The following is a 25,026-nucleotide window of genomic DNA, read 5'->3' as shown; positions in this document are numbered from 1 at the left end:
AACCACCCATCATCCAGTGGTTGTACAGCTTTTTGCAGTTTATCCAATTCTAAAAGGTCGATATAGTAGTTAATGACAAGAAGAGCTTTAAAAGCTATAGTATGCCCGTCTGTTCAGCCCCGGCCACCACTAGACTGTGGCCCCCGAGAGCTTCCCTGAAACCCAATCTGGCCCGGGGGGGAGGTGAAAAAGGTTCGACACAACTGCCTTACCATTTCCATGTGGTGACAAAGGGAGTGGGGGAGATTCGAAGTCAGGAGGGGTGGGACGAAATGAGGAGGAGCCTGCAAATGCCACCTGACTGTTTTGATTTCCCCAACAGCCTCACTGAGAGACATTACATCCGCGGTGGGTGCGTTATGACAGCCCCGGCGGAGGCGAGAGGGTAAAAGGAGAGCTAGATGCCACACATCACGGTGCAAAACTCCAGCGGAGGATTCTCACAAATGGGCGCTTGGCTCAGCTCTACGACACTCAGGGTGGGCGGGTTATTTAGGGTGACCCTATGGAAAAGAGGACAGGGCTCCTGTATCTTTAACAGTTGCATTGAAAAGGGAATTTCAGCAGGTGTCAATGGAAGAGGGTGAAATTCCCTCTTCATCACACCAGTTAAAGCTGCCCTCTTTTAAATCTGGTCTCTCTAGTATAGCTCCTGCAGCTTTAACTGTTGTGATGAAGAGGGAATTTCACCAGGTTCTCCATATATAGAAATGACACCTGCTGAATTTCCCTTTTCTATGCAACTGTTAAAGATACAGCAGCCCTGTCCTCCTTTTCATAGGGTCACCCTAGGTTAATCAAACATGCAACCACTCCCACCCCACCCCCGGCAGTCCTCAACCATCTGTTAGGTATGCTTTGGGGTGGATTCCTGCATTGAGCAGGGGGTTGGACTCGATGGCCTTGTAGGCCCCTTCCAACTCTGCTATTCTATGATTCTATGAAGCGGTACAGTCCACGAAACGCTCAAATGTTCTACTCCGTTGAAGGGTTCTGCTAATCCAGAAAGCGTCGTTCGTTCCAACCGCCACGCAACGACTTCAGAACATGGCACGCACGCACGAGGCATTATGCGAGTACCCACAATGCATCTTACCCCGCGCCAGCCAATCAAGTTCCAGAAGGGCACCGAGCCAGTGTGAATGCACCCTGAGCGTTCGATAATACTGACGTGTTTGTGTATGTGTGTGTAGCGGTGGGCATACAAGGGCCACAGGGTAGTGGCTGCTCCCCTTTTCGATACCACGAGAAAGACGCAGGGATTAATTAAAAAGAAAATTTAAGACGCAGATATGTGTAGAGCAGCAGCTTGCTTTTAAGTGACGAGCGTTGCACGGTGTGCAAAGAGGTGGCCAGGCCCTGAACTAGAACGAAAGAAAGCGAAGACAGCAGAAACAAGCTTTAAAAATAAAAAAAAAGTATGGTGGAGAAAAGAGACACAAAGAGAAAACGTAGCGTGGATGATGAAGCACGTGAGGACGGCCAGGAGGAAGAGGACATGAATTAGAAGCCGCAAAAGCAAAGCTGTCGACCCGGCCCCCGTTCAGACAGCCTGTATTTTAAACACGGAGCTTTCCTCAACATCCCACGGGAATCGTGGCAGCTCAGGAAAAGGATGACAGCCCCAGAAACGCGACCACACACTTTTTTTAGCGATCGCCACGTCGCCTGCTGTGCTACAAGCCCCCCGCAAAACCAGAACGCAAGTGCAAGGCTGAAGGAACCCATCACCACGAGGTCACTGACCCACATATGCCCCCTCCCTGGCCCCCCACTGCCGGTCAAGACGATGGGCTTGAGATGTTCAGCGTGGCTTTCAGAACGAGATGCTTGAACTTCGAAGGGGAAAACTGGTCCTCCCATGCCAGAAAAGCCGTCCGTCCATGACACGAGCAGGCGCTTGTCCGGATTCCACCCTGGAGACTTTCAGGAGCCTTCTGCTCTCGGAGCGGAAAGAGCTATAGCATTTTTTTCTGCTTTTAATATATGTGGACGTTTTTGAAAAAAGAAGAAGTCTAGAACACCACACGGTATACACACGGAACACAGATATAGCAGCAAAGGGGTGATTTTCTTTTGTTTTTCATTTTTTGGAAAGCGAGAAGGTGCGTCGAGAGCCCGGCTCTGAGGACTCAGAATTCCTCGTGGACGTTCCGGGCGTAGTCCATGAGCTTGCTGCCGGTGAAATACTCGCTGTATTTCAAAATCTCCTCCAGCTCCAAATGGTGGTTCTGGTTTTCATCGGCCACCGCGATCATCTGCTTGGCTTCGTTCAAGGCATTGTATTCGTTCATGGGGTCCATGTATTCCTGAGAAGAGGGAAAGAAAAGGTCAGCAGGACAAAACTTTACTATTGATTTTTTATTATTTATTTATTTATGTAGCACCATCAACGTACATGGTGCTGTACATAGTAAAAGATGTACAAGAAGGATGCAGACAAGCTGGAGCGTGTTCAGAGGAGGGCAACCAGGATGATCAGGGGTCTGGAAACAAAGCCCTATGAAGAGAGACTGAAAGAACTGGGCATGTTTAGCCTGGAGAAGAGATGATTGAGGGGAGACATGAGAGCACTCTTCAAATACTTCAAAGGTTGTCACACAGAGGAGGACCAGGATCTCTTCTCGACCCTCCCAGAGTGCAGGACATGGAATCATGGGCTCAAGTTACAGGAAGCCAGATTCAGGCAGGACATCAGGAAAAACTTCCTGACCGTTAGAGCAGTACGACAATGGAATCAGTTACCTAGGGAGGTTGTGGGCTCTCCCACACTAGAGGCTTTCAAGAGGCAGCTGGACAACCCTCTGTCAGGGATGCTTTACGGTGGATTCCTGCATTGAGCAGAGGGTTGGACTTGATGGCCTTTATAGACCCCTTCCAACTCTACTATTCTATGATTCAAATAGGCTTACATTCTAATAAAATCATAATAAAACAATAAGAAAGTGAAGAGAATGTACCAAATAGGCACAGGGGGTAATAAAACTAACAGTGTGAAAGTAAGAACAAATTCAAGTTCTAAAAGATGTAGAAAAAAGAAAAGTTTTCAATTGAGCTTTAAAAACAGTCACTGAACTCGTGATCTGCACATGCTCTGGAAGAGAATTGCAGGCGTAAGGGGCAGCGAGAGAAAATGGACGAAGGCGAGCAAGAGAAGTAGAGACCCTCGGGCGGGTCAGAAACATGGCATCAGAGGAGCGAAGAGCACGAACGGGGCAATAGTGTGAGGTGAGAGAGGAAAGATAGGAAGGAGCTAGACTGTGACAAGCTTTGAAAGTCAACAGGAGAAGCCGATATTGGATTCTGGGGTGAATTGGAAGCCAATGAAGATATTTCAGATCCATAGCTCTCCTTGGCCATCAGGGCAACCTGAATACTTTTTATCTAGCCTTATCTTACTTCTCTGGCCTCCGAAGCTGCGTCCAAGCATTAAAGTTCTATGATTTTATAAATATAAACGACCCATGTGTTGTTCTTCCGAGATAAGGGGAGAAACAACAGCGGTCTTCAAACATTTCCCCAGGCGTTTTAGTCTTTCAGATTTTGTTTTAAATCTGCTACTATATTTTTTAAAATCTTTGCATGGCTGCTAGGTTTTATTTTGGTTTTTATTTTATATTGCAGTTTGGAACTTCCACGTTACATTTGATCGTGTTGCATTTGATGCTTTTGGCTGTCGCGAAGCGCCCAGAGCGCTTCGGCCGCTGGGCGGGATAGAAACGGAATAAATAAATACAATGAACCTCTAATTCTTCCATGGTGACAATGCCGTCGTGGTCAGCGTCAATGACGTCTTCAAACTCTTTCTTCCTGTCTTTCACCCAGTCGTCGTCTATATCCTGCGCTTGCTGGTTCTCCACCGTGCCGACGGGCAGCGAGATGAATTCGGAAAGCGTCAGCTTCTTATCGCCGTCTTGATCTGCACAGAGGAAACGTTTCAAAATGAAGAAGAAAAAAAGAAATGCGTCCCGTGCATGAGTCATCTTGCTTCCCCACCCACCCACCACCACCCTCAGTTCCTTGTCATGCAAATGTTGAAAGCAAGCTACCCCGGCTGTGGAATGAGCTCCCTAAAGAGGTTCGCTTGGCACCTACATTAGATGCTTTTCGACGCCAGGTGAAGACCTTTTTATCCTCCCAGCATTTTAACAGTCTATAAATAAATTGTAACTTGGCGTTTTAAATTTGTAATTTTGCATTGCTGCTGGTTTTATCTGGTTAAGCTTTTATATTATGGTTTTATACTGTTGTTTTATACTTTGAATGTTTTTAATTTTTGTGAACCGCCCAGAGAGCTCCGGCTATTGGGCGGTATAGAAATGTAATAAATAAATAATAAATAAATAAGCTAATCCAGTTTATTTATTTATTTATTTATTTATTTCATTTTTATACCGCCCAATAGCCGAAGCTCTCTGGCCGGTTCACAAAAATTAAAACCATCATAAAACAACCAACAAGTTAAAAACACAAACACAAAATACAGTATAAAAAGCACAACCAGGATAAAACCACGCAGCAAAATTGATATAAGGTTAAAATACAGAGTTAAAACAGTATAATTTAGATTTAAGTTAAAATTAAGTGTTAAAATACTGAGCGAATAAAAAGGTCTTCAGCTGGCGACGAAAGGAGTACAGTGTAGGCGCCAGGCGGATCTCTCTGGGGAGCTCATTCCACAACCGGGGTGCCACAGCGGAGAAGGCCCTCCTCCTAGTAGCCACCTGCCTCACTTCCTTTGGCAGGGGTTCATGGAGAAGGGCTCCTGTAGATGATCTTAAGGCCCAGGCAGGTACATATGGGAGGAGGCGTTCCTTCAAATAACCTGGCCCCAAACCATTTAGGGCTTTAAATGTCAATACCAGCACTTTGAATTGGGCCCGGACCTGGACTGGTTTCTGGTTTGCAGGTTTCTGCTTACAGAATGCTGTTGATAGGGTCAGGGGCGTTGTCTGTTACCACGGCAGCACCACTGGGACGCGCCACCAAACAAATCTAAAGATTCAGAGTTATTTGGGAGGGAGGGATATTGAGATCGAAGAGGCAGCAAAACAGTCCCCCTCCCATTTCAACAACTGGTACTCCGGTGGCCGCCTCAATGCCATTTGTGCCCCAGAGTGACTCTGCGTCATGACGTAGCAATGCTGCAAGGTACTGAAAGGTGGGGGTGCAGGCTAACAGGAGCCCCGGTATTTCAGCAGCGAGTGCTGAAGAAATTAAGAATTCAGAGTCATTTTCGAGGGTGGGGTGCTGCTTCCGACATCCTTCAACGGCTGGGTCCACACGACACGCTAACCCACACTGGGTTGTCATTGAGTCGTGGGTTGTTTGTTGAACCGGGGGTTAGCTTGTAGTCTGAACCCCGGATGTCTTCTGCAGGGTGGCTTGTTAACTGTACAGTGTGGCTTTGTTAACCACCCTGAACAACCCAACAACCAACCATGGGTTCTCAAGGTGGCTTGTTCGAGAAAAATCAGCCACATGTCATGGTGGTCAAGCCACCCTGCGGAAAATGTCCTGGGTTCGGACAACATGCGGACCCACGGTTCAACAACAACCCATGCTCAACCACTAAGTGTGGGTTAGTGTGTTGTGTGAACCCAGCCAGTGAGTCCTTGCCTCTATTGCAGCTAAATCTCTTCCTTCCTACAAAGAGGAGCCAGGGAGGAAAAAGAGAAAGAGAGGGGAGGGGGGGCACAAAGTGAAAATGGATATAGCAAACATCTCCCAACTTAGTGACTTTCAAGTATTTTGGACTCAACTCCCATCAGGCCTAGCCAGCATGGCCAATAGTCAGGAATGCTGGGAGTTGTAGTCCCAAAGATTTAGAGAGGACCAGGTTGGAGCAGTCTGGGTTAGCCATGGACAGGATAGATAATAGAATCATAGAATAGTAGAGTTGGAAGGGGCCTCTAAGGCCATCGAGTCCAACCCCCTGCTCCATGCAGGAATCCACCAATAATAATAATAATAATAATAATAATAATAATAATAATAATTTATTTCTTACCCACCTCTCCACTTGGATCGAGGCAGGGAACAACAATGAATATAAAACACATTAAAAACTGATTAAAAACATAACATACATGATTAAAACATCCCTAAAACATCCCCGACAGAGGGTTGTCCAGCTGCCTCTTGAAGGCCTCTAGTGTGGGAGAGCCCACAACCTCCCTAGGTCACCGGTTCCATTGTCATACTGCTCTAACAGTCAGGAAGTTTTTCCTGCTGTCTAGCCGGAATCTGCATTTTATTATGACTTCAGATCAGCACGTTAAACACACAGGGGCAACTCCAATTTCCCCCTCCACTGGGTCATCATCGCCTTAAAACTAAGGTCTATTTTGGAGGTAGGATGGGAACAAAGAGAACCAGGTCATATGGAGCGCTCCTGGGATAAAAATGCAATTACATTAAATTAAACGCATCGCAAGAACTGCCCGTTCATTGACATTTGCACGCATTCACTCACAGCTGCATGCGTTTTGGGAAGGGGTGGAAGCTTTGGCAGGGATCCAGGCAGCCTTGACCCAACAGGAATGGAATCAGATGGAGAAAACTTAGCATGGCGGAATAGTAGGAGGAGGAGGAGGAGGAGGAGGACGAGGAGGAGGAGAAGAAGGAGAAGACAGGCCGCACCAGTGAGATAAAAGAGCATCGCGCGGGACCAGGGCTCCCCCTCCTGGCCACGGGAAACCTTGCAACACACGTGGATGTTACTCTAACAATTAATCCCCTCTTGGGGTCTTTACTATTTACATTTTCTTAGAACGGTTCCAAAAGTTTTGCTTGGTACTGCCTCACTTGGTATTTTTCTTCTTTTCAGGGGGGATTTAGGGTGGGAGAAAATTGAAGGTGAACCTTTCTACGTTGGGGGTGGGGTGAGATTAGGCAGGAGGTTTAAAATTTCTAGAGGGTGGAGGGGTGAACTGCCCGCAGAGTTTTGGCTCTTGAGCAGTATAAAAATGCAATAAATAAATAAATAAATAAATACCATAAAAGGCAGGGGGTAAAGGAGACTGTTTTTAAACCACTTTCTTATTTTTAAAACAGAAATTTTCATGGAGGCTTGGAGTGTCCAGGAGATGCGGCATATCATGGCCAGCCAGGCTACCATCTTTTCCTATATAACAGAATCATTCTGATGTTTTTTGGGGGGGTAGGTGGGTTGAAATAAGATAGTGGCCCCCACTGGCTAGTGAAGGGCAGTATCTGATTTCTCTCCATCACCCACCACCCCCGGCTCCCACCAACAATGCATCTGGAATGATGTTGTGCCGTGACTTCACAGCCAACACTTTCTCTGGTAAGCCACTCCGGCATTGAAAAGACTGAGATGCTGCTGGTGGGTGGTTCTTCTGACCGGATGGGGGGGGGTGTGTGTTCAACCGGTTCTGGATGGGGTTGCACCCCCCCGAAGGAGCAGGTTCATAGCTTGGGGGTTCTCCTAGAACCATCTCTGTCACTTGAGGCTCAGGTGGCCTTGGTGGCACGGAGTGCCTTCTACCAACTCCATTTGGTGGCCCAGCTACGCCCCTATCTGGACAGGGATTGCCTGGCTTCAGTTGTCCATGCCCTGGTAACCTCCAAATTAGATTACTGCAATGCCCTCTACGTGGGGCAGCCTTTGAAGACGGTCGGAAGCTGCAGCTCGTGCAAAATGCAGCGGCCAGAGTGATAACTGGAACCAGAAGGTTCGAACATATAACACTGATTCTCGCCCACTTGCTTTGGCTGCCTATACATTTCTGAGCCCAATTCAAGGTGCTGGTTTTAACCTATAAAGCCTTACATGGCTTGGGACCACAATACCTGATGGAACGCCTCTCCCGACATGAACCTACCCGTACACTGCGCTCAACATCTAAGGTCCTCCTCCGAGTGCCTACTCCGAGGGAAGCTTGGAGGATGGCAACAAGGGAGAGGGCCTTTTCGGTGGTGGCCCCCCAATTATGGAATGATGTCCCCAACGAGGCCCACCTGGCACCCACACGGTTATCTTTTCAACACCAGGTCAAGACTTTTCTCCCAGGCATTTAGCAGCATACGTTGAGTTTTGAATCAATCCTAAATTTATCTTGACGCTCGGCTCAAAGCTGTTTTTAAATGGATGTTGCCTTGGCATGCTGTCTATTTTATGTTTTTATGATTTAAAATTTTCATGACCGATTTTTAAAAAAGGTCCTCCTCCGAGTGCCTACTCCGAGGGAAGCTCGGAGGATGGCAACAAGGCAGAGGGCCTTTTCAGTGGTGCCCCCCCCCCCCAATTATGGAATGATCTCCTCGATGAGGCTCGCCTGGCACCAACATTGCCCTTTCTCTTCTCCCAGGCATTTATGCCAAGTTTGTTTGCTTTTTAATGGACCCCAGAACTGTTGTTTAAAACGGATCCTGTTTTGCACTGTTGTTTTTTTATATTTTTGCTGGTTCTAAATTTGCATTTAGAACCCTGTTTTAACTTTTGTAAACCACCCAGAGAGCGGCCATGGGGCGGTATTCAAATGTAATAAATAAATAAATAAAATAAATAAATAAGAAGGTTAAAATGTTTGCCTGCCCCCTGAAAATGTTGCCAAACAATGCCCCCTTCCCCAATATCTCAGCCTGAGGATGGGGTGTGTGTGTGCGTGTGTGCACACATAGGAGGGCATTCTTCACCCAGTGCTTACCTTTCGCACAACTCAGGCCACCCCCTACGCTCTCCTCTTGTGCTCATGCCCCGTCTATGCCACACACACACACCCTGTTAACATCAGCTGCGACACGTCCAGGAAGAGATGGTTCATGCCTCTCTGGCATTTTGTCACCAGCATACATCTATCCGCCTGGCAGGCATCCGTTTGCCTGTTTATTTGCCGGGATGTTGATTCGGCTCTAAAAGGGCTTCTGGCCGTTTTGACTTGGAGAGAAAGAGAGAGACCTACCCAAATCCCGGACAATTTCTTTGACCATAAACTTCAACATCCCGCGACTGTGTTCCGGATGAAGAAACGACAGGAATTCCTCCTCGTTCAGCAAGAGGTCGGCGGGCGGGTTGTCAGCTTGATACCAGCGGTCTTTCAAGTTATCAAGGACTTCCTGCGCTACAAACCAGGAGGGAATTAAAAAAAAAAAAATTGAAGAAGAAAAGTACCTTTTTTTTTTAAAAAAAAAAAAGCCCGTTTCTGGGGCTGTCATCCTTTTCCTGAGCTACCACGATTCCCGTGGGATGTTGAGGAAAGCTCCGTGTTTAGAATACAGGCTGTCTGAACGGGGGCTGGATCGACAGCTTCGCTTTTGCGGCTTCTAATTCACGTTTTGAAATAGCCCTGGTTAAAACCAAAACTGATGGTGCTTTTCACATATAACCTGCGGTCTTAATACACAATCATGTTGCTGGCTAAAATAAAGTAAGAATGATATAAAGTTAAGGGTATTTAGGGAACTAATTAGTAAGAATGGCTAGCCCACATGTCTGCCGTGAAAAAGGCCTTAAATGGAATATGGCCTTGTTCTGTGGAAAACAAGAAAAATGGTAAAATTCAAAAAAATCCCCAAACTGATGCTTATAGCCTTGTAAGGCTCCAAAGGCCGCCTGTTCAGACGACACACTAAACCATGGTTAGGCTGCTAACCCTTTTGCAGCAGATGGTGAGTGAGTGTGTTTAAACCGTGGTTATGTAGCCAGCGTGGTTAGGAATGGTCCACACGACATGCTAAGCCATGATGTTAGCTCAAAGGGCTTAACCATCATGGCTTAGAGTGTCATCCGAACAGGGTCTTTGAAACCCTCAGTTCAGATGCAACTCCAAACCACAGTTTAGTGCTATACAACAAGTTTCAAGTTCACATGCTTCTTTTGCATAGTTCAGCACCAAGTACATTGTTGGTGCTATATTAATAATAATAATAATAATAATAATAATAATAATAATAATAGCTGTGAAAAGATCAAAAGCATCCACATTTAAACCAGAGTGGCCGTCCCCAATATGGCAATCTCTAGATGCTGGACAAATCCCATCATCCCCAGTGGCATTGGCCACATAAACTGGGGATAATGGGAATTGTCCAACACATCTGCTGCCTCGGGGATTTTGTAGATAGGTGGGGTATAAATTGAAATAATAATAATATAATAATAATAATAATGGATTCCTAATAGCTATACAGGATCAAGTTATAGCAACCAAGAACTACCAAAAGTTCATCATAAAAGGTAACAGTGTAACAACAGATTTATGTAGGGAATGCCACCAATTCCAAGAAACAATAGCCCATGTAACAGGAGGATGTAAAATTCTGAGAGGAATGGACTATACAGACAGATCCAATACAGCTACAAAAATAATTCGCCAACAAATTCAACCTCATCAAACTACCAAGACCATATTATACATAACCACCTGAAAAAATCTTGGAAAATATAGATCATAAAATATACTGGGACAGAACAATTCATACGGACAAGACAATACCTTGCAACCAACCAGACATAACAGTTACAGACAAAAAGGAGAAACACAAGTACCTCATTGACATAGCACTATCTAATGACAAAAATGTTGTAGAAAAGGAAGAAGAAAAGAGAAAAATATACACCACTGGCCATGGAAGTGAAAAACTACAGCAACAGGAAAAGGCCATAATTATTACATTAGTCACATCAATCATCAGCATCACGTTAAAAAAAACTATACAGGAAACCTTCAGAAACTGGGCCTACCAAAATACATCCACACCAACATCCAGAAAGCAGTCGTACTCAAAACAGGTTCAATAGCCAGGTTTCTGAGTCCGTAAAGGACAGCGTGACCTGGCAAAGGGTCAGTCTAGAAAACTTGCCATGAGCGAGAAGAGATAATAGTAATAATAATCTAGGAGGCTGGACTAGTTTCCTATTGCATCCCAACTATCCATGTGTTTAGAGGGCTTAGGGACCAAGCCAAGGAGGCAGGATTGAACCACAGAGCCAGGCTCCGTTCGTAGAAGAACGGGGCAAGGGGAGGAGGCCGCGTCTCCAATAGCATCTTGCTTCCAAGTGCCGCTGACAAATGAGCAACAGCAAACCAGGGAGTGCAATATGGAAGAGGGCAGACTCTCGGATTGACGCAAGCGCCTTCCTTCAGGCTGGAGTGGTAGCAGATTGCCAGATGGGCTTCTCTGCTCCAGATGGCACGGCGCTCTAGACGGAGTGATTAAGACTGCGTGTGCGTAATGCCTACGGATGAGATTAAAGGCTCGTACGGAATAAATGTTGACTGACTCAGTTTCCATCGCATGGCACAACAGGCCAACGAATCTGTGCGTGTGCTTGAATCCAGCCGTGCCTTGTTCCGATTCTACTGAAACTTTCTTCCGTACTAGTCCGTTTTGAGAGACGCGTCTGCATTTATCGCTACTTGCTGTATGGATCGTGACTGGACTACAAGTTCCTACAGCTGCTCTACTTTGCTCACTGGAACACGCTGGTCTGGTTCAGACAACATGCTAAACCCACGCTGCTGAACCACAAAATGGTTAATGGAATGCGTTAAGGTCAATGCATTCCATTAACCATTTTGTGGTTAAGCAGCATGGTTTAGCGTGTTGTCTGAACGGGGCCAATGTCACTCATTTTTGCATTGGGCCTGTCCAGACGGCACACCAGCCCTGTTCAGAAGACACCTTAAACCACAACTTCAACCACGGTGAATAAAGCAAAAAGCTGTGGTTAAAGCTGTGGTTTAAAGTGTCTTCTGAACACAGCCTGGCTTTCTGGCTTAACCACCATGGTTCAAGCCATGGTTTAAGGTGTCTTCAGGCTCTGTGGTTAGCGAAACTGTGGTTCTCTAGGGTTAGCACTGACCACAAGCCGTGCTGTTCCACACTTTAAGCCATGGTGGCTTCTCGGTGGCGTCTCCAGTGCTCCGGAACTCACTTCCCAGGGAAGCTAGGCAGGCCTTTGCTGAATAATGTGGACCTCCATCTATGTTTTAGACTTATAAAATTTAATATGTATTTTAAATGTTGAAATGTATTAATATTGGTACTTATTTAAACTATATTTTAAACTTCTGTATATTTTTACTTATAGCTTTAATTTTGTAAAGCCGCCTTGAGGCCCAGCATTGGGCAAAAGTCAGGATACAAATAAAGATGTTAATAACAATAATAATAATAATAATAATAATAATAACCCTGCTGCACTGCTGCAGGCAGTCTGACTGTGGTTTGTGAGTGAGCAGGGTTTAGCAAAACACATTACACAAGAACCCTTAGACCCCGCTGCTGAACCAAAAGCCTTAACCAGCAGGTTTAAGGTGTCTTCTGAACAGACCCACAATTGTACCCAGGACTCGTGTGCGTGTTCCGTGGCCCGATTGGGAGCGTGAAAGAAAAATAAAGAATGGAGGAATTGAACGCAGAATTCAGGTTCCGGTTGCTCTGAGTTGGCTTTAAAAAAAAGAAAGAAAAAAGCAAGTTCCTAGTCCTTAGGGTTGCAGAGGGATGCCTGGGCGAACTCTCAAGAGGCCCGAAGGGCAACTGAAAAGATTGCAGCTTTGAGCTCTCCGCGTGAACAGCAAAACCACAAGAGCAAAAACGAGACAGGTTATGCAAAACAATGAAAACTACAAAAAAAGTCCCATTTTTAACAATGAGCACCAGTAAGAGGTCAGCTTTTTCTTTTTGCAAGCTTAGAGTACGCCAAGCACCGAACAAAAGGCAGTGTGGCCTAGCGGTTAGGGTCCTCCAGGTATTTTCGACTACAACTCCAATAATCCCTGGCCGTGCTGATTGGAGTTTATGGGCATCATAGTCCAAAACATCTGGTGAGGCACCTGGTTGCCAACAATTGGGTAATGGCATTGGACTAAGCCCGGAGAGTCCTGGGTTCAAATTCCCACCCAGCTCCTAAGCTCACTGGGCTGGCCATTCAAGCATTGGGCTAGGATGGTGTAGTGGTTAGAGTGCTAGACTGGGAGTCTGGCGATCTAGGTTCTAGTCCCCACTTGGCCACGGAAACCCACTGGGAGACTTTGGGCCGGTCACGGACTCTCAGGCCAGGCTACCTCACAGGGTTGTTGTTGTAAGATAAAACGGAGAGGAGGAGGATTATGTAGGCCGCCTTGGGTTCCTTGGAGGAAAAAAGGTGGGATATAAATGTAATAAATAAATAAACAAACTGTGGCTTGCGCTGGCCCTGGTTTAGATCCGAAACCATGATGCGAGGTTCCCAAAAATAGAAGGAACACCATGGTTCAGAGCAGGGGTGTTGCATGAGCCAGTAGAAGCCACAGAGACAACACCTACTCAACGCTCAAGGCGGTACCTTCAACTCAATGTAGGCAATCAGACAATGAAGACATTTCCACGCAGGCCAAAGAAAGAAGAAGACCACCTCCCACTTACTCTCTTCGTCGATCTTCAGCTCCTCGTTATTCTTGACTTTTTCAGCCACCTCCTTCTCATTCAATCCTTTGCTTGCCAGGAACTTGATTTTATACTCGTCCCAGGACACGTGCCCTGGAAAGGGAGGAAGAGAGTCTCAAGAGGCGAATGCGTCAACCGCCGAAGAACGTCAAGTTAAGTAGTCTGGTATTGATCAAGGGTCGGGATAAAAGGGCTTTGATGCGTCTGCCAATGACAGGACCAGCCATTGATTCCATTTTGGACTCAAACCAACACTTCATTGCGACGTAGCAAAAAGCTTCCAAGGGTACATAGGAAACGTAGACTCATAGAATAGTAGAGTTGGAAGTGCCCTATAAGGTCATCAATTCCAACCCCCTGCTCAAGGCAGGAATCCACCTTAAAGCATCCCTGACAGGTGGTTGTCCAGCTGCCTCTACTGTGGGAGAGACCACAACCTCCCTAGGTCATGGGTTCCATTGTCATACCGCTCTAACAGTCAGGAAGTTTTTCCTGATGTCCAGCCGGAATCAGAAGAGAAGATAGAGGGGAGACATGATAGCACTCTTCAAAGACTTAAAAGGTTGTCACACAGAGGAGGGCCAGGATCTCTTCTCGATCCTCCCAGAGTGCAGGACACGGAATGACGGGCTCAAGTTACAGGAAGCCAAATTCCGGCTGGACAGCAGGAAAAACTTTGTCACTGTTATAACAGTATGACAATGGAACCAGTTACCTAGGGAGGTTGTGGGCTCTCCCACACTAGAGGCCTTCAAGAGGCAGCTGGGCAACTATTTGTCAGGGATGCTTTAGGGTGGATTCCTGTACTGAGCAGGGGGTTGGACTCGATGGCCTTATAGACCCCTTCCAACTCTACCATTCTATGATTCTAAGAGAAACAGACATGGCCGTCTGGACATATTTGCACATCAGGCGCTAGCTGGCAAGTAAAAACAGAAGCTGTCTAATAAACCAAGACCTCTGCTGATGACCTACCCCAACTTAACTCTCCATTTCAGCTCTTCTAGGTAACAACCTCAAGGTGTTCAATATGCTCAAGTGGGCTATTGCAACACATGTCCGCTGGCTAGCCTTCCCTTTGGCTGGTTGCCTATGACCTGCCCAAGCTAGTCTAGGGACCGCAGCCCTCAGTCTCCTACCGTCACCGTCAGGATCCACCGCCCGGAAGTGCATCTTGTTCTCTTCCACAGCCTCCTGGAAGTGTTCCTCTGTCTTCTCCATGATCCAACGCTGCATCTCTTTCGCGCTGATCTTTTTGTCCCGGTTGATGTCGACCCTGTAGGACAAACACCGGGGGGGCAGGTTAGAATACAGGGGGGGGGGGACACACCCACACACTTAGAATACTGTGTGCAGTTCTGGTCACCACACCTAAAAAAAAATATGTTGTAGAGCTGAAAAAACTGCAACTCTAATGATGAAGGGGCTGAGTGGAGCATCTCCCTTAGGAGGGAAGGTGACAACAGATACTGGAGTTGGCGGGGATGGGGAAACTTACATCAATAATGAAGAGGAAGTCAACATCCAGGTTTACAACTGAATGGACTTTTTATAGACCTCTTATAGACTTTTTGCGGGATCTAGGAAAAAAACACACACGACCTGCTTGTCTGTGGATTCAACGAATAAGAAGAAAATGTAAGACATCAAAAAGAGGGGAATGTCTCATTCTTGTGTGATTAAAGTGTTAGAGAACTTATTGTTACTTATTTTTGCTGTGGAGGAAATCGGAAGCCCGTTTTAAATGTATAGGTGTTGTTTTTGTGATGTTATTTTACTTGTCTGTTTTTTATGTTTGGAAATAATAATAATAATAATAATAATAATAATAATAATAATAATAGAGAGAAGGTTACAACAGCTGGGATTGTTTAGCTTGGAAAAGAGGAGGATGAGGGGAGACATGATAGAGGTGTACAAAATGATGCATGGCGTGGAGAATGTGGACAGGGAGACATTTACCCTGCCGATGAAGGTGGGAACTTGAAATGCAGCGGCCAGATTGATAACTGGAACCAGAAGGTTCGGACATATAACACCGATTCTGGCCCGCTTGCATTGGCTGCCTATATGTTCCCGAGCCCAATTCAAGGTGCTGTTTTTAACCTATAAAGCCTTACATGGCTTGGGACCACAATACCTGATGGAACGCCTCTCCCGACATGAACCGACCCGTACACTGCGCTCAACATTTAAGATCCTCCTCCGAGTGCCTACTATGAGGGAAGCTCGGAGGATGGCAACAAGGGAGAGGGCCTTTTCAGTGGTGGCCCCCTGACTGTGGAATGATCTCCCCGACGAGGCTCGCCTGGCGCCCACATTGTTTTCTTTTCAGCGCCAGGTCAAGACCTTTCTCTTCTCCCAGGCATTTAACAGCATTTAACAACATATGCTAAGTTTGTTTGCTTTTTAATGGAAAACTGTTGTTGTTTAAAATGGATACTGTATACTGTCGTTTTTTTAATGTTTCGATCGTTTTAAATTTGGTATACGCTTTAACGTCCACTGTTTTTTAAACTTTTTAAAAAGAGCTTCGGCTATGTGGTGGTATATAAATTTAAAAAATAAATAAAAATGTTCCGTTTGTGCATCGAAAGACCCTGCTTGGAAAATCTGGCATTTTACACACAAGCCTTTTTGCAAAGGGAGGGTCCCCCCCCCCCGGTACCTCGTTCGCGAAAGGAAGCCCCTTCCACCCCTCCCCTCAATCTTTGAAGGGCGCCTCTTACAAAAAGTAAAATAAAAATCCTTTCTTTCCTGAGCTCTGCTCCCAAAGGAACGTGGGACGGAATAAGGGCTTGCCCTCTGCCCACGATCGTTTGCCAAGGTCAGGATGACAGCAGCCAGACTGCTTGTGACCTGCACTTTCTGTGCTACGAACGGAAAGCGGCCAGAGGCACCGGGGGGGGGGGGGGGGCTTGGGCATGACATAAGTCACTAATCGGCCTCCCAGGGCACTAATCAGCTTTCCAGTTTCATTATTGCCAGCCGCTTATCCGCTATGCACTTAATAATAAATCTTTTAATTTGCCGACAAAGCGCCTGTGAGGTGGCTACCGATCCAACAGCACCAGAGACTTGTAATTAATGATTCTAAAGGGAATCGCGGCTGGGGACAGAACGAAATGCTCTTTGCGCACCCGCACACCACGATCCGGGCTATTTTCCCTGCTTTCAGATACCAAGGTGGTCAAGCCACCTGATGTTTTAATTTTTACGTAAAAGCATTCACAGGAGCGTGTGTCTCATTTAGAGTGGAGCAGTAGTTAATGTCACCTTTACATATGCAAGTTACACCAATCTAAATTAAACCCTGAAAACTGCCCTTAGCCCTGCAGTGAAAAACAGGGATTCTGGGGGACATTTAGACCAGGAAAACAGCCAACCCCTTCTTGGTATTCTGGGGGACATTTAGATCAGGAAAACAGCCAATCCCTTCTTGGGATTCTGGGGGACATTTAGACCAGGAAAACAGCCAACCCCTTCTTGGGATTTTGGGGGACATTTAGACCAGGAAAACAACCAAACCCACCCCCCTCTTGGGAGCGGAGTGGATGCATGCTTAGGATACAGAAGGCCCCAATTTAAATCCCTGGCATCTCCAAGTAGGGCTGGGGAAAAACCTGGTTTAAACAATGGAGAACCATTGCCAGTCATTGTGGACCAGGGATGGACAGAAGGTAGACCTCCTGACCACTGGCCATGCTGGCAACGGGCTCTGGGAATTTCCAGATGTTTGGGACTTCAACTCCAGAATTCCTGACCCTTGACCATGCCTACTGGGGCTGATGGGAGTTGGCAGGCTCACCAAAACTGCTTAGCTTCAGAAGATGAAGAGAACCTGAGGAATTCCTTGAAAAATATATTGTATGGAAGGCACTACAATGTACCTGACAGAATCAGTTAGCTAATGTCCCTTGCATTATGCACTGCATTCATAATTAATAACATACAATACACAAAATGTGAGCAGAAGGTAGATCTCCAGATGTTCTGGGCTTCGATTCCCAGCGCCCGTTGCCAGCATGGCCAAAAAAGGCAACGCAAGGAGCGACACTCACTTTGAGAAGATAACCATGAGCTTCCTCCTGTTTCTCCGGGGTTCTGAATCTTCATCGAACTCCTCCATCTCCTTCCCTAGAAAGACCTCCTGGTGGAACTCCTTGTTGAGATGTCCGTCCATCTCCATCTTGACGCCGTTCAAGTGGTCCGGAGGCAGGATCTCATTCTCGTCCTTGTTATTATTGTTGCTGTCGGCCGCCTTCTCTTTTAAGGCAGAGTTGTTGGCGGGCCGAGCGTAGACGTCCATGAGCAGGAAAACGAAGAGGAGGGATAAGTAGATGGAGCCCAAGCTGCAGATGAAAGCCCGTTTCGAAACCATCGCTCCTCTCCTTCAAAGCGTCAGCAACTTAAAACACGGGTGCAACGACTGGATAACCTGGGAGGAAAACCAACCGGATGTGAAAACGAGCACTGTTTTCAAGTGGCTTTTTTTTAATGAGCTCATAAGCTAAGCCGGTACCCTCCATCAGACACATGGGCACAGTGAACACCTAAACCTGGTTCCTGCTAACCATGGGTTGTTCCCTTAACCCTGGTCGATAACAGAATTCTATGCATGTCCTCGCTGTTTTTGTCACCTGCCCTGGAAATTTATTAATTGAAGGGCAGCACATAATAAATAAAATTAAGATTAAACTAAGTAAGATTCCGAGCATAAACTTGCCAAGGTAAGGCCTGCCCTGAAAGGTGTGGACAGGAAACAGTAGTGAGACCACCTTGTGACCTAGCTGGCAGGAAAGTGAAACAGCCATAACCATGGCTTGCTCAGTATAGACGTAGCAGCAGGCCATGGTAAACACAAACCCATTCAAAACAATGGTTTCGCATCATGGTTTGCGGCCATGGTTTGTGATGCCTGAGACTGGCATCCTGGGTGGATCAGGGTTAAACAACCCGGAGTTTAACCCAGCAATTCCCCATTGCTCCTGGGTTGTGGATACAAAGCTGATGCAAAGCAAAAGAGCAGGCGGGAGCAGAGTGATTCATAGAATATTATTATTATTATTATTATTATTATTATTATTATATTTATTTGTATCCTGCCTTTTGCCTATGCTGGGCTTCAAGGCGGCCTTACAAAGTTTAAAACATACATTGCGGGAGGGGACATAAACATTTAAAATACACAACAAAATTATAAGACATTAACATAGCTGGAGGGCCAGATTATTCTCCAAAGGCCTGCTGGAACAAACAAGTTTTAGCCTGCTTCCGAAAGCCCATCAAGGAGGGAGCCAGCCCAGCTTCCCCGGGAAGAGAGTTCCAAAGCACTGGAGCAGCCACCGAGAAGGCCCTGTCCCATGTTCCCACCAAGCGCGCCTGTGAAGATGGCGGAACTGAAAGAAGGGCTTCTCCAGAAGATCTCAAAGCACGGGCAGGCTCATAAGGGAGAACATGGTCTTTCATAACCTGGACCCGAGCCATATAGCAGAGTTGGAAGGGGCCATTAAGGCCATCGAGTCCAACCCCCTGCTCAAGGCAGGAATCCACCTTAAAGCATCCCTGATGGAGGGCTGTCCAGCTGCCTCTTGAAGGCCCGTAGGGTGGGAGAGCCCACCACCTCCCTAAGTCATGGGTTCCACTGTCGTACCGCTCTAACCATCAGGAAGTTTTTCCTGCTGTCCAGCCGGAATCTGGCTTCCTATAACTTGAGCCCATGAATCCATGTTCTGCACGCTGGGATCATTGAGAAGAGATCCTGGCCCTCCTCTGCAAGACAACCTTTCAAGGACTTGAAGAGCGCTGTCATGTCTCCCCTCAGCCTTGTCTTCTCAAGACTAAACATGCCCCGTTATTTCAGTCTCTCTTCATAGGGCTTTGTTTTCAGACCCGATGCTCCTCATTGCCCTCCTCTGAACCCCCTCCAGCTTGTCTGTTTCCTTCTTGAAGTGTGGTGCACAGATGATCCCTTAGGATTAATATATGAAATAATTTTGGGGGAGCAGATGACCACGAATACTTCTCAGATTTATAGTGAAACTCACAAACCAGCATGTGTGTGTGTGTGTTCTTAATTCTATGTTCAAAATAATTGCATGATTAAGTCGTCAAAGACTGTGACCAGCTTTCCTTCCTATGGGGGTTTGCCACGCTCCAGGAAAAGCGTTTGCCTGCAAGTTGCTGGAGTGGGTTGTTTTTTCTAATTAATTCTTTTGTAAACTGTGCTTGCAGGATTAGAGCTTTCGGTATTACAGAGTCCGTCACAGCAAGATCATTGGCAATCCTTTTGTGCTTCGAAGCATCTATTTTTATTCCACTTCCTCCTGCCCCCAATTTGCTTATGTGTCCTCAATGAATGATTTCACTTTTCTAGCAGAATGAGAGGGTACGGTAATGTTCATACTGAGTCTTGCAAGCATTTAATAGTCTCACGTGAATATTGGGAGAGGTTCTTCCTAAGACTGGATATATACAAATTAACTTCCACAAAGCTAAGGGAGGGGAATTTGGCTATTTACTCCACCTTTGGCTGATCTCTTGGGTGAGAACGTCATAGAACAAGTCAAAGATTTCAATTACCTGGACGCTACCTACTCTCAAACCGGGTTTTGGCCAACTTGAATAAACACGGTGACCTGGTTCATACGTAACACCAATTCACAGGTTGTTTAACCCATCAATGGGCAAAGTTGCGAGCAAGAGAAGCATTCAACATGCAGTCCGATTCCTGTCTGGACCTTAAGATCATCTACAGGGGCCCTTCTCCGTGAGCCCCTACCAAAGGAAGTGAGGCAGGTGGCTACTAGGAGCAGGGCCTTCTCCGCTGTCGCACCCCGGCTGTGGAATGAGCTCCCCAGAGAGGTCCGCCTGGCGCCTACACTGTACTCCTTTCGTCGCCAGCTGAAGACCTTTTTATTTTCTCAGTATTTTAACACTTAATTTTAACTTAAATTTAAATTTTACTGTTCTAACTCTGTATTTTAATCTTATCTCAATTTTTGCTGCGTGGTTTTATCCTGGTTGGGCTTTTTATACTATATTTTGTATTTGTGTTTTTAAACTGTTGGTTGTTTTATTATGGTTTAATTTTTGTGAACTGACCAGAGAGCTTCGGCTATTGGGCGGTATAAAAATGTAATAAATAAATATATACATTAAACAGCCATCTGCCAGATGTTTGCTAATACAAAATGTATTGACAGCCACCAGTTTGGATGGTTTTAAAAGGGGGTTGGATAAATTCCTGGAGAAGGCTATCGATGGCTACTAGTTCTGATGGCTATGTGCTACCTCCAGTATTAGAGAAAATAAGCCTATATGCACCAGTCGCTGGGGAACATGGGCAGGAGGGTGCTGTTGCACCATGTCTTGCTTGTGGGCCACTGGCTGACAGCTGGTTGGCCACTGTGACAACAGAGTGCTGGACTAGATGGACCCTTGGTCTGATTCAGCATGGCACTTCAGCTGGACATCAGGAAAAACTTCCTGACTGTTAGAGCAGTACGATAATGGAATCAGTTACCTAGGGAGGTTGTGGCCTCTCCCACACTAGAGGCCTTCAAGAGGCAGCTGGACAACCATCTGTCAGGGATGCTTTAGGGTGGATTCCTGCATTGAGCAGGGGGTTGGACTCAATGGCCTTGTAGGCCCCTTCCAACTCTGCTATTCTATGATTCTATAAGATTTTATGTTATGTTCTAACTTCCTGCATTTAATGTCCTTCTTACTTCATTGTTTACCATATTTCCCCAGCACATTACGCACTGCAAATAAGCCTAAAACTCTCCATGATACCCCAGACATCCGACAAAGTGGGCTAGAGTCCGTGAAAGCTTATGCCAGAATAAATTAATTGGTTTTAAAGGCGCCACGAGACTCTTCGTTAATGCAACAGACTAACACAATTACCCTCCGGAAAGAAAGTCTTCTATTGACTCCAGGGTGGATTTGATTTAAATCAATTTGATTTAAATCACCATTCAGAAAGACTCGATTGAATCATGTGACTTAACCCCCCCCCCAAAAGTGCACTCTATTCATTGAACTTTTTGAAACTTAGCACTTAAGAGGTAAGGGGGTTGATTCTGTGTACATAGATTTGCAAAGGAACAATGCGATTGTGATCTCTGCAGACACAAATTCACCGTTTTGAGAACTGTAAAACGAAGCATCTGTGATAATATCTTCTAGATAGAAAAATTACCCAATAATTTTACAGAAACCTCTGGAAGAGCATGACATTGTGAATGGAATTCATTTACCCAAAAATTTAAACATTGCGTGAATATACAGCCTCATGCTACATAATTAAAAACTAATCCTTATTTCATGATGAATAACCTTTGGACTATAATGTATCTTAAATAGAAAACTATCTTTAGATAGATTTTTCCTCAAATAGCATTTTATTAAAAAGAGTCCGATTTAAATTTAAAAAATCCAATTTAAATTTAAAAAATCCGATTTTTTTATTATTTTTTTTAAAAAAACACAATTGATTTTTATCCACCCTGATTGACTGTAATGTACCGGTACATCTGGAACTAGGGTCCATGTTATCTGAAAGACCGTATTCTCCCTTATGAGCCTGCCCGTGCTTTGAGATCTTCTGGAGAAGCCCTTCTTTCAGTCCCACCTTCTTCACAGGCGTGCTTGGTGGGAACGTGGGAGAGGGCCTCCTCGGTGTCTGCTCCAGTGCTTTGGAACTCTCTTCCCAGGGAAGCTAGACTGGCTCCCTCCTTGATGGGCTTTTGGAAGCAGGCTAAAACTTTTTTGTTCCAGCAGGCCTTTGGAGAATAATCTGGCCCTCCATCTATGTTAATGCCTTATAATTTCGTTGTGTATTTTAAACGTTTATGTTCCCCCCTCTCCATGTATGTTTTAAACTTTGTAAGGCCACCTTGAGGCCCAGCATGGGCAAAAGGCGGGATACAAATAAATATAATAATAATAATAATAACAACAACAACAACAGGGGAACTCACAATGTCAGTGGATCAATTTAAAGAAGTATTACTGGTGGGAGGCGTGGATTGATCTCACCCTTTTAATCCAGTCTCTGCCCTAGTCCTGGCTGAATTTTCAGCCTGGTTTAGACTTCGGACTTAGCAGGTAGGAGGTTGCAAGGCTGAAGTGCAAAGTTCTGCCATCTGGCTCTGTCAAGACAACACGTTTCTCAACGATGGTTTTAGAACTCCACGGTGGAGTTTTTACACCACCACCGAGAAAAGTGCTGATTGGCGGGAGTGGGGTTTTTTTGGGGTGGGGGGGGAACGCGCCACGCAGAATATCCACGCTGTGCGACGGAGAGTTCCTGCACGACCGCTGTGCTGCGTGTTGTGTGGAGGGCTCCGTGTTGACTTTTCCCTGGCAAGAGCGGTAAAAGAGTGCGTACCGCTCCAGGAGAGCCGTTAGGATTTATTTATTTTTTGCAGGAATGGCTGATGGGATACCGTTGGGAGAACCAGAGAAGGACACAGGGTGGAGGAACTGTCAGGTAGGCCAATATGGAGATTATACTCAGAGATAACCCTCACCTACTTTCTACACTTTCTTACACTATGCTTAAAACACACTGTATTCCAATATAGATTTCAAGAAAAAAGAAAGCTTTAACCTGTCCAAAATTAAAACCAGCCTCTATACGTTTAAGCATATTCGCCCCATAACACAATTTTCTTCCTCTTCTTTTTTTAAAAAAGAAGGGGAGAACAGATGTTAGCATATGGTTTCCTGGTGACTCTGCACATGTTCAATAAAACCCTTTTAAAAGACGCCTCCTTTCTCTGTCCTTTGCCACTAATTTCCTGTTACCTTCATCAATCAGTCCAATTCAATCTTTCAAGTTTTTGCTGTAAACTCCCCTTAGTACCACATTTGTTTCACCAAAAACAAGTGCAAAAGATCTACATACCGCTGACACTTTTTAAATTAGTAACAAAAAATAACTTATCTGACAGGAAAATCACTTGGCATATGTTCAAATAAATAAGAAACGCTTTAAAACACAACACTTTAGTAAAAGTGGCACTTTAGTCTACCCAGGGCAGAAGCACTCTGCACATGCTCTAAGGAACTCTATAAAAGTATAACACACACAGTAAAATAACCCTAATTACTTTTTGTTGTCCCTGTTAAACACAAACAAACAAAAAATGGCCAACTCCAATTCTTTTTCCTACTCAAAAACGTCCTGAATATGCCCAAAGGAACTTTTAAAAATAACCAGAAAAACAGGAGCAAAGGCACTCTGTACTTACTCAGAGACATTTTAAAAAAAACTTTTTAAAAATACCACGAAAACACCTGCTTTTTCTGGTCAAAGCAGAGGCACTCTGCATATGCTCTCTTCAAAAGCCCTTTAAAAGAAACAACCCAGCGAAACACCCACTTTTTTTTCCTGTTCAAACCAGAGGTGGTGCTCTGCACATGCTCAGAGGATCTCTCCTTAAAAGCCCTTTAAAAGAAACAACCCAGAAACACCCCCTTTTATATCCTGTTCAAACCAGAGGCGGCGCTCTGCACATACTCAAGAGGAACTCTCTCTAAAAGCCCATTATGAGAAACAACTCAGAAACACCCTTTTTTCTCCTGTTCAAACCAGAGGCGGCGCTCTGCACATTCTCAAGAGGAACTCTTTAAAAGCCCTTTAAGAGAAACAACTCAGAAACACCCCCTTTTTTCTCCTGTTCAAACTAGAGGCGGCGCTCTGCACATACTCAAGAGGAACTCTTTAAAAGCCCTTTAAAAGAAACACCCCTTTTTTTCTCCTGTTCAAACCAGAGGCGGCGCTCTGCACATGTTCAGAGGATCTCTCTTTAAAAGCCCTTTAAAAGAAACACCCCTTTTTTTCTCCTGTTCAAACCAGAGGCAATGCTCTGCACATGCTCAGAGGATCTCTCTTTAAAAGCCTTTTAAGAGAAACAACTCAGAAACACCCCCTTTTTTTCTCCTGTTCAAACCAGAGGCGATGCTCTGCACATGCTCAGAGGATCTCTCTTTAAAAGCCCTTTAAGAGAAACAACTCAGAAACACCCCCCTTTTTTCTCCTGTTCAAACCAGAGGCGGCGCTCTGCACATACTCAAGAGGAACTCTTTAAAAGCCCTTTAAGAGAAACACCCCCTTTTTCCTCCTGTTCAAACCAGAGGCGGCGCTCTGCACATACTCAGAGGAACTCTCTTTAAAAGCCCTTTAAAAGAAACACCCCCTTTTTTCTCCTGTTCAAACCAGAGGCGGCGCTCTGCACATGCTCAGAGGAACTCTCTTTAAAAGCCCTTTAAGAGAAACAACCCAGAAACACCCACTTCCCCCCCACACCCTTGGTCAAAGCACAGGAGGCGCTCTGCACATGCTCAGAGGGGGCAGCCCCTGCTTCCCACCTTCCCCCCCGCAGGCCGCCCTTGTCCTTCCCGCCCCCTACCCCGCGAAGGCAGCCGTACCTTCTCCGTAGGCCGCCGAGGCTCCTCATGCCCGGCCGCCGCCGCCGCCGCCTCACTCCACGCTCCGCGAAGGGGCAACGCAGGCGCCCAAGGACTACCTCTGCCGGGAACCTCACCGGAAACCGGAAGCGCCACTCAGCACTGCGGGGAAAGGCATTGCCCCGCCTCTTCCGCCCCTCACGGGGCCGC

The 25,026-nt window shown here is 45.8% G+C and overlaps 1 protein-coding gene across 2 annotated transcripts; it reads right to left on the bottom strand.

Moving 5' to 3' along the window:
- Window positions 1-1,262: 1,262 nt before the first annotated feature.
- On the bottom strand, window positions 1,263-24,949 carry SDF4 (stromal cell derived factor 4). Of its 2 annotated transcripts, none has more exons than XM_063145052.1 (7): window positions 24,838-24,949; window positions 17,457-17,833; window positions 14,535-14,671; window positions 13,375-13,488; window positions 8,928-9,086; window positions 3,744-3,919; window positions 1,263-2,309 (listed from the first exon to the last, which is right to left on the bottom strand). In XM_063145052.1, exons 2-7 carry the CDS (start codon window positions 17,774-17,776, stop codon window positions 2,133-2,135), a joined length of 1,083 nt encoding a protein of 360 aa, XP_063001122.1. In that variant the 5' UTR covers window positions 17,777-17,833; window positions 24,838-24,949; the 3' UTR covers window positions 1,263-2,132. The 2 variants fall into 2 exon arrangements, with proteins under 2 accessions (XP_063001122.1, XP_063001123.1); XM_063145053.1 differs by lacking the exon at window positions 24,838-24,949 and adding an exon at window positions 22,383-22,468.
- Window positions 24,950-25,026: the final 77 nt, after the last annotated feature.

The sequence above is a fragment of the Elgaria multicarinata genome, chromosome 20 (assembly GCF_023053635.1).
Source record: "Elgaria multicarinata webbii isolate HBS135686 ecotype San Diego chromosome 20, rElgMul1.1.pri, whole genome shotgun sequence".
Lineage (NCBI taxonomy): Eukaryota > Metazoa > Chordata > Lepidosauria > Squamata > Anguidae > Elgaria > Elgaria multicarinata.
This window is presented reverse-complemented; position numbering and strand designations above follow the sequence as displayed.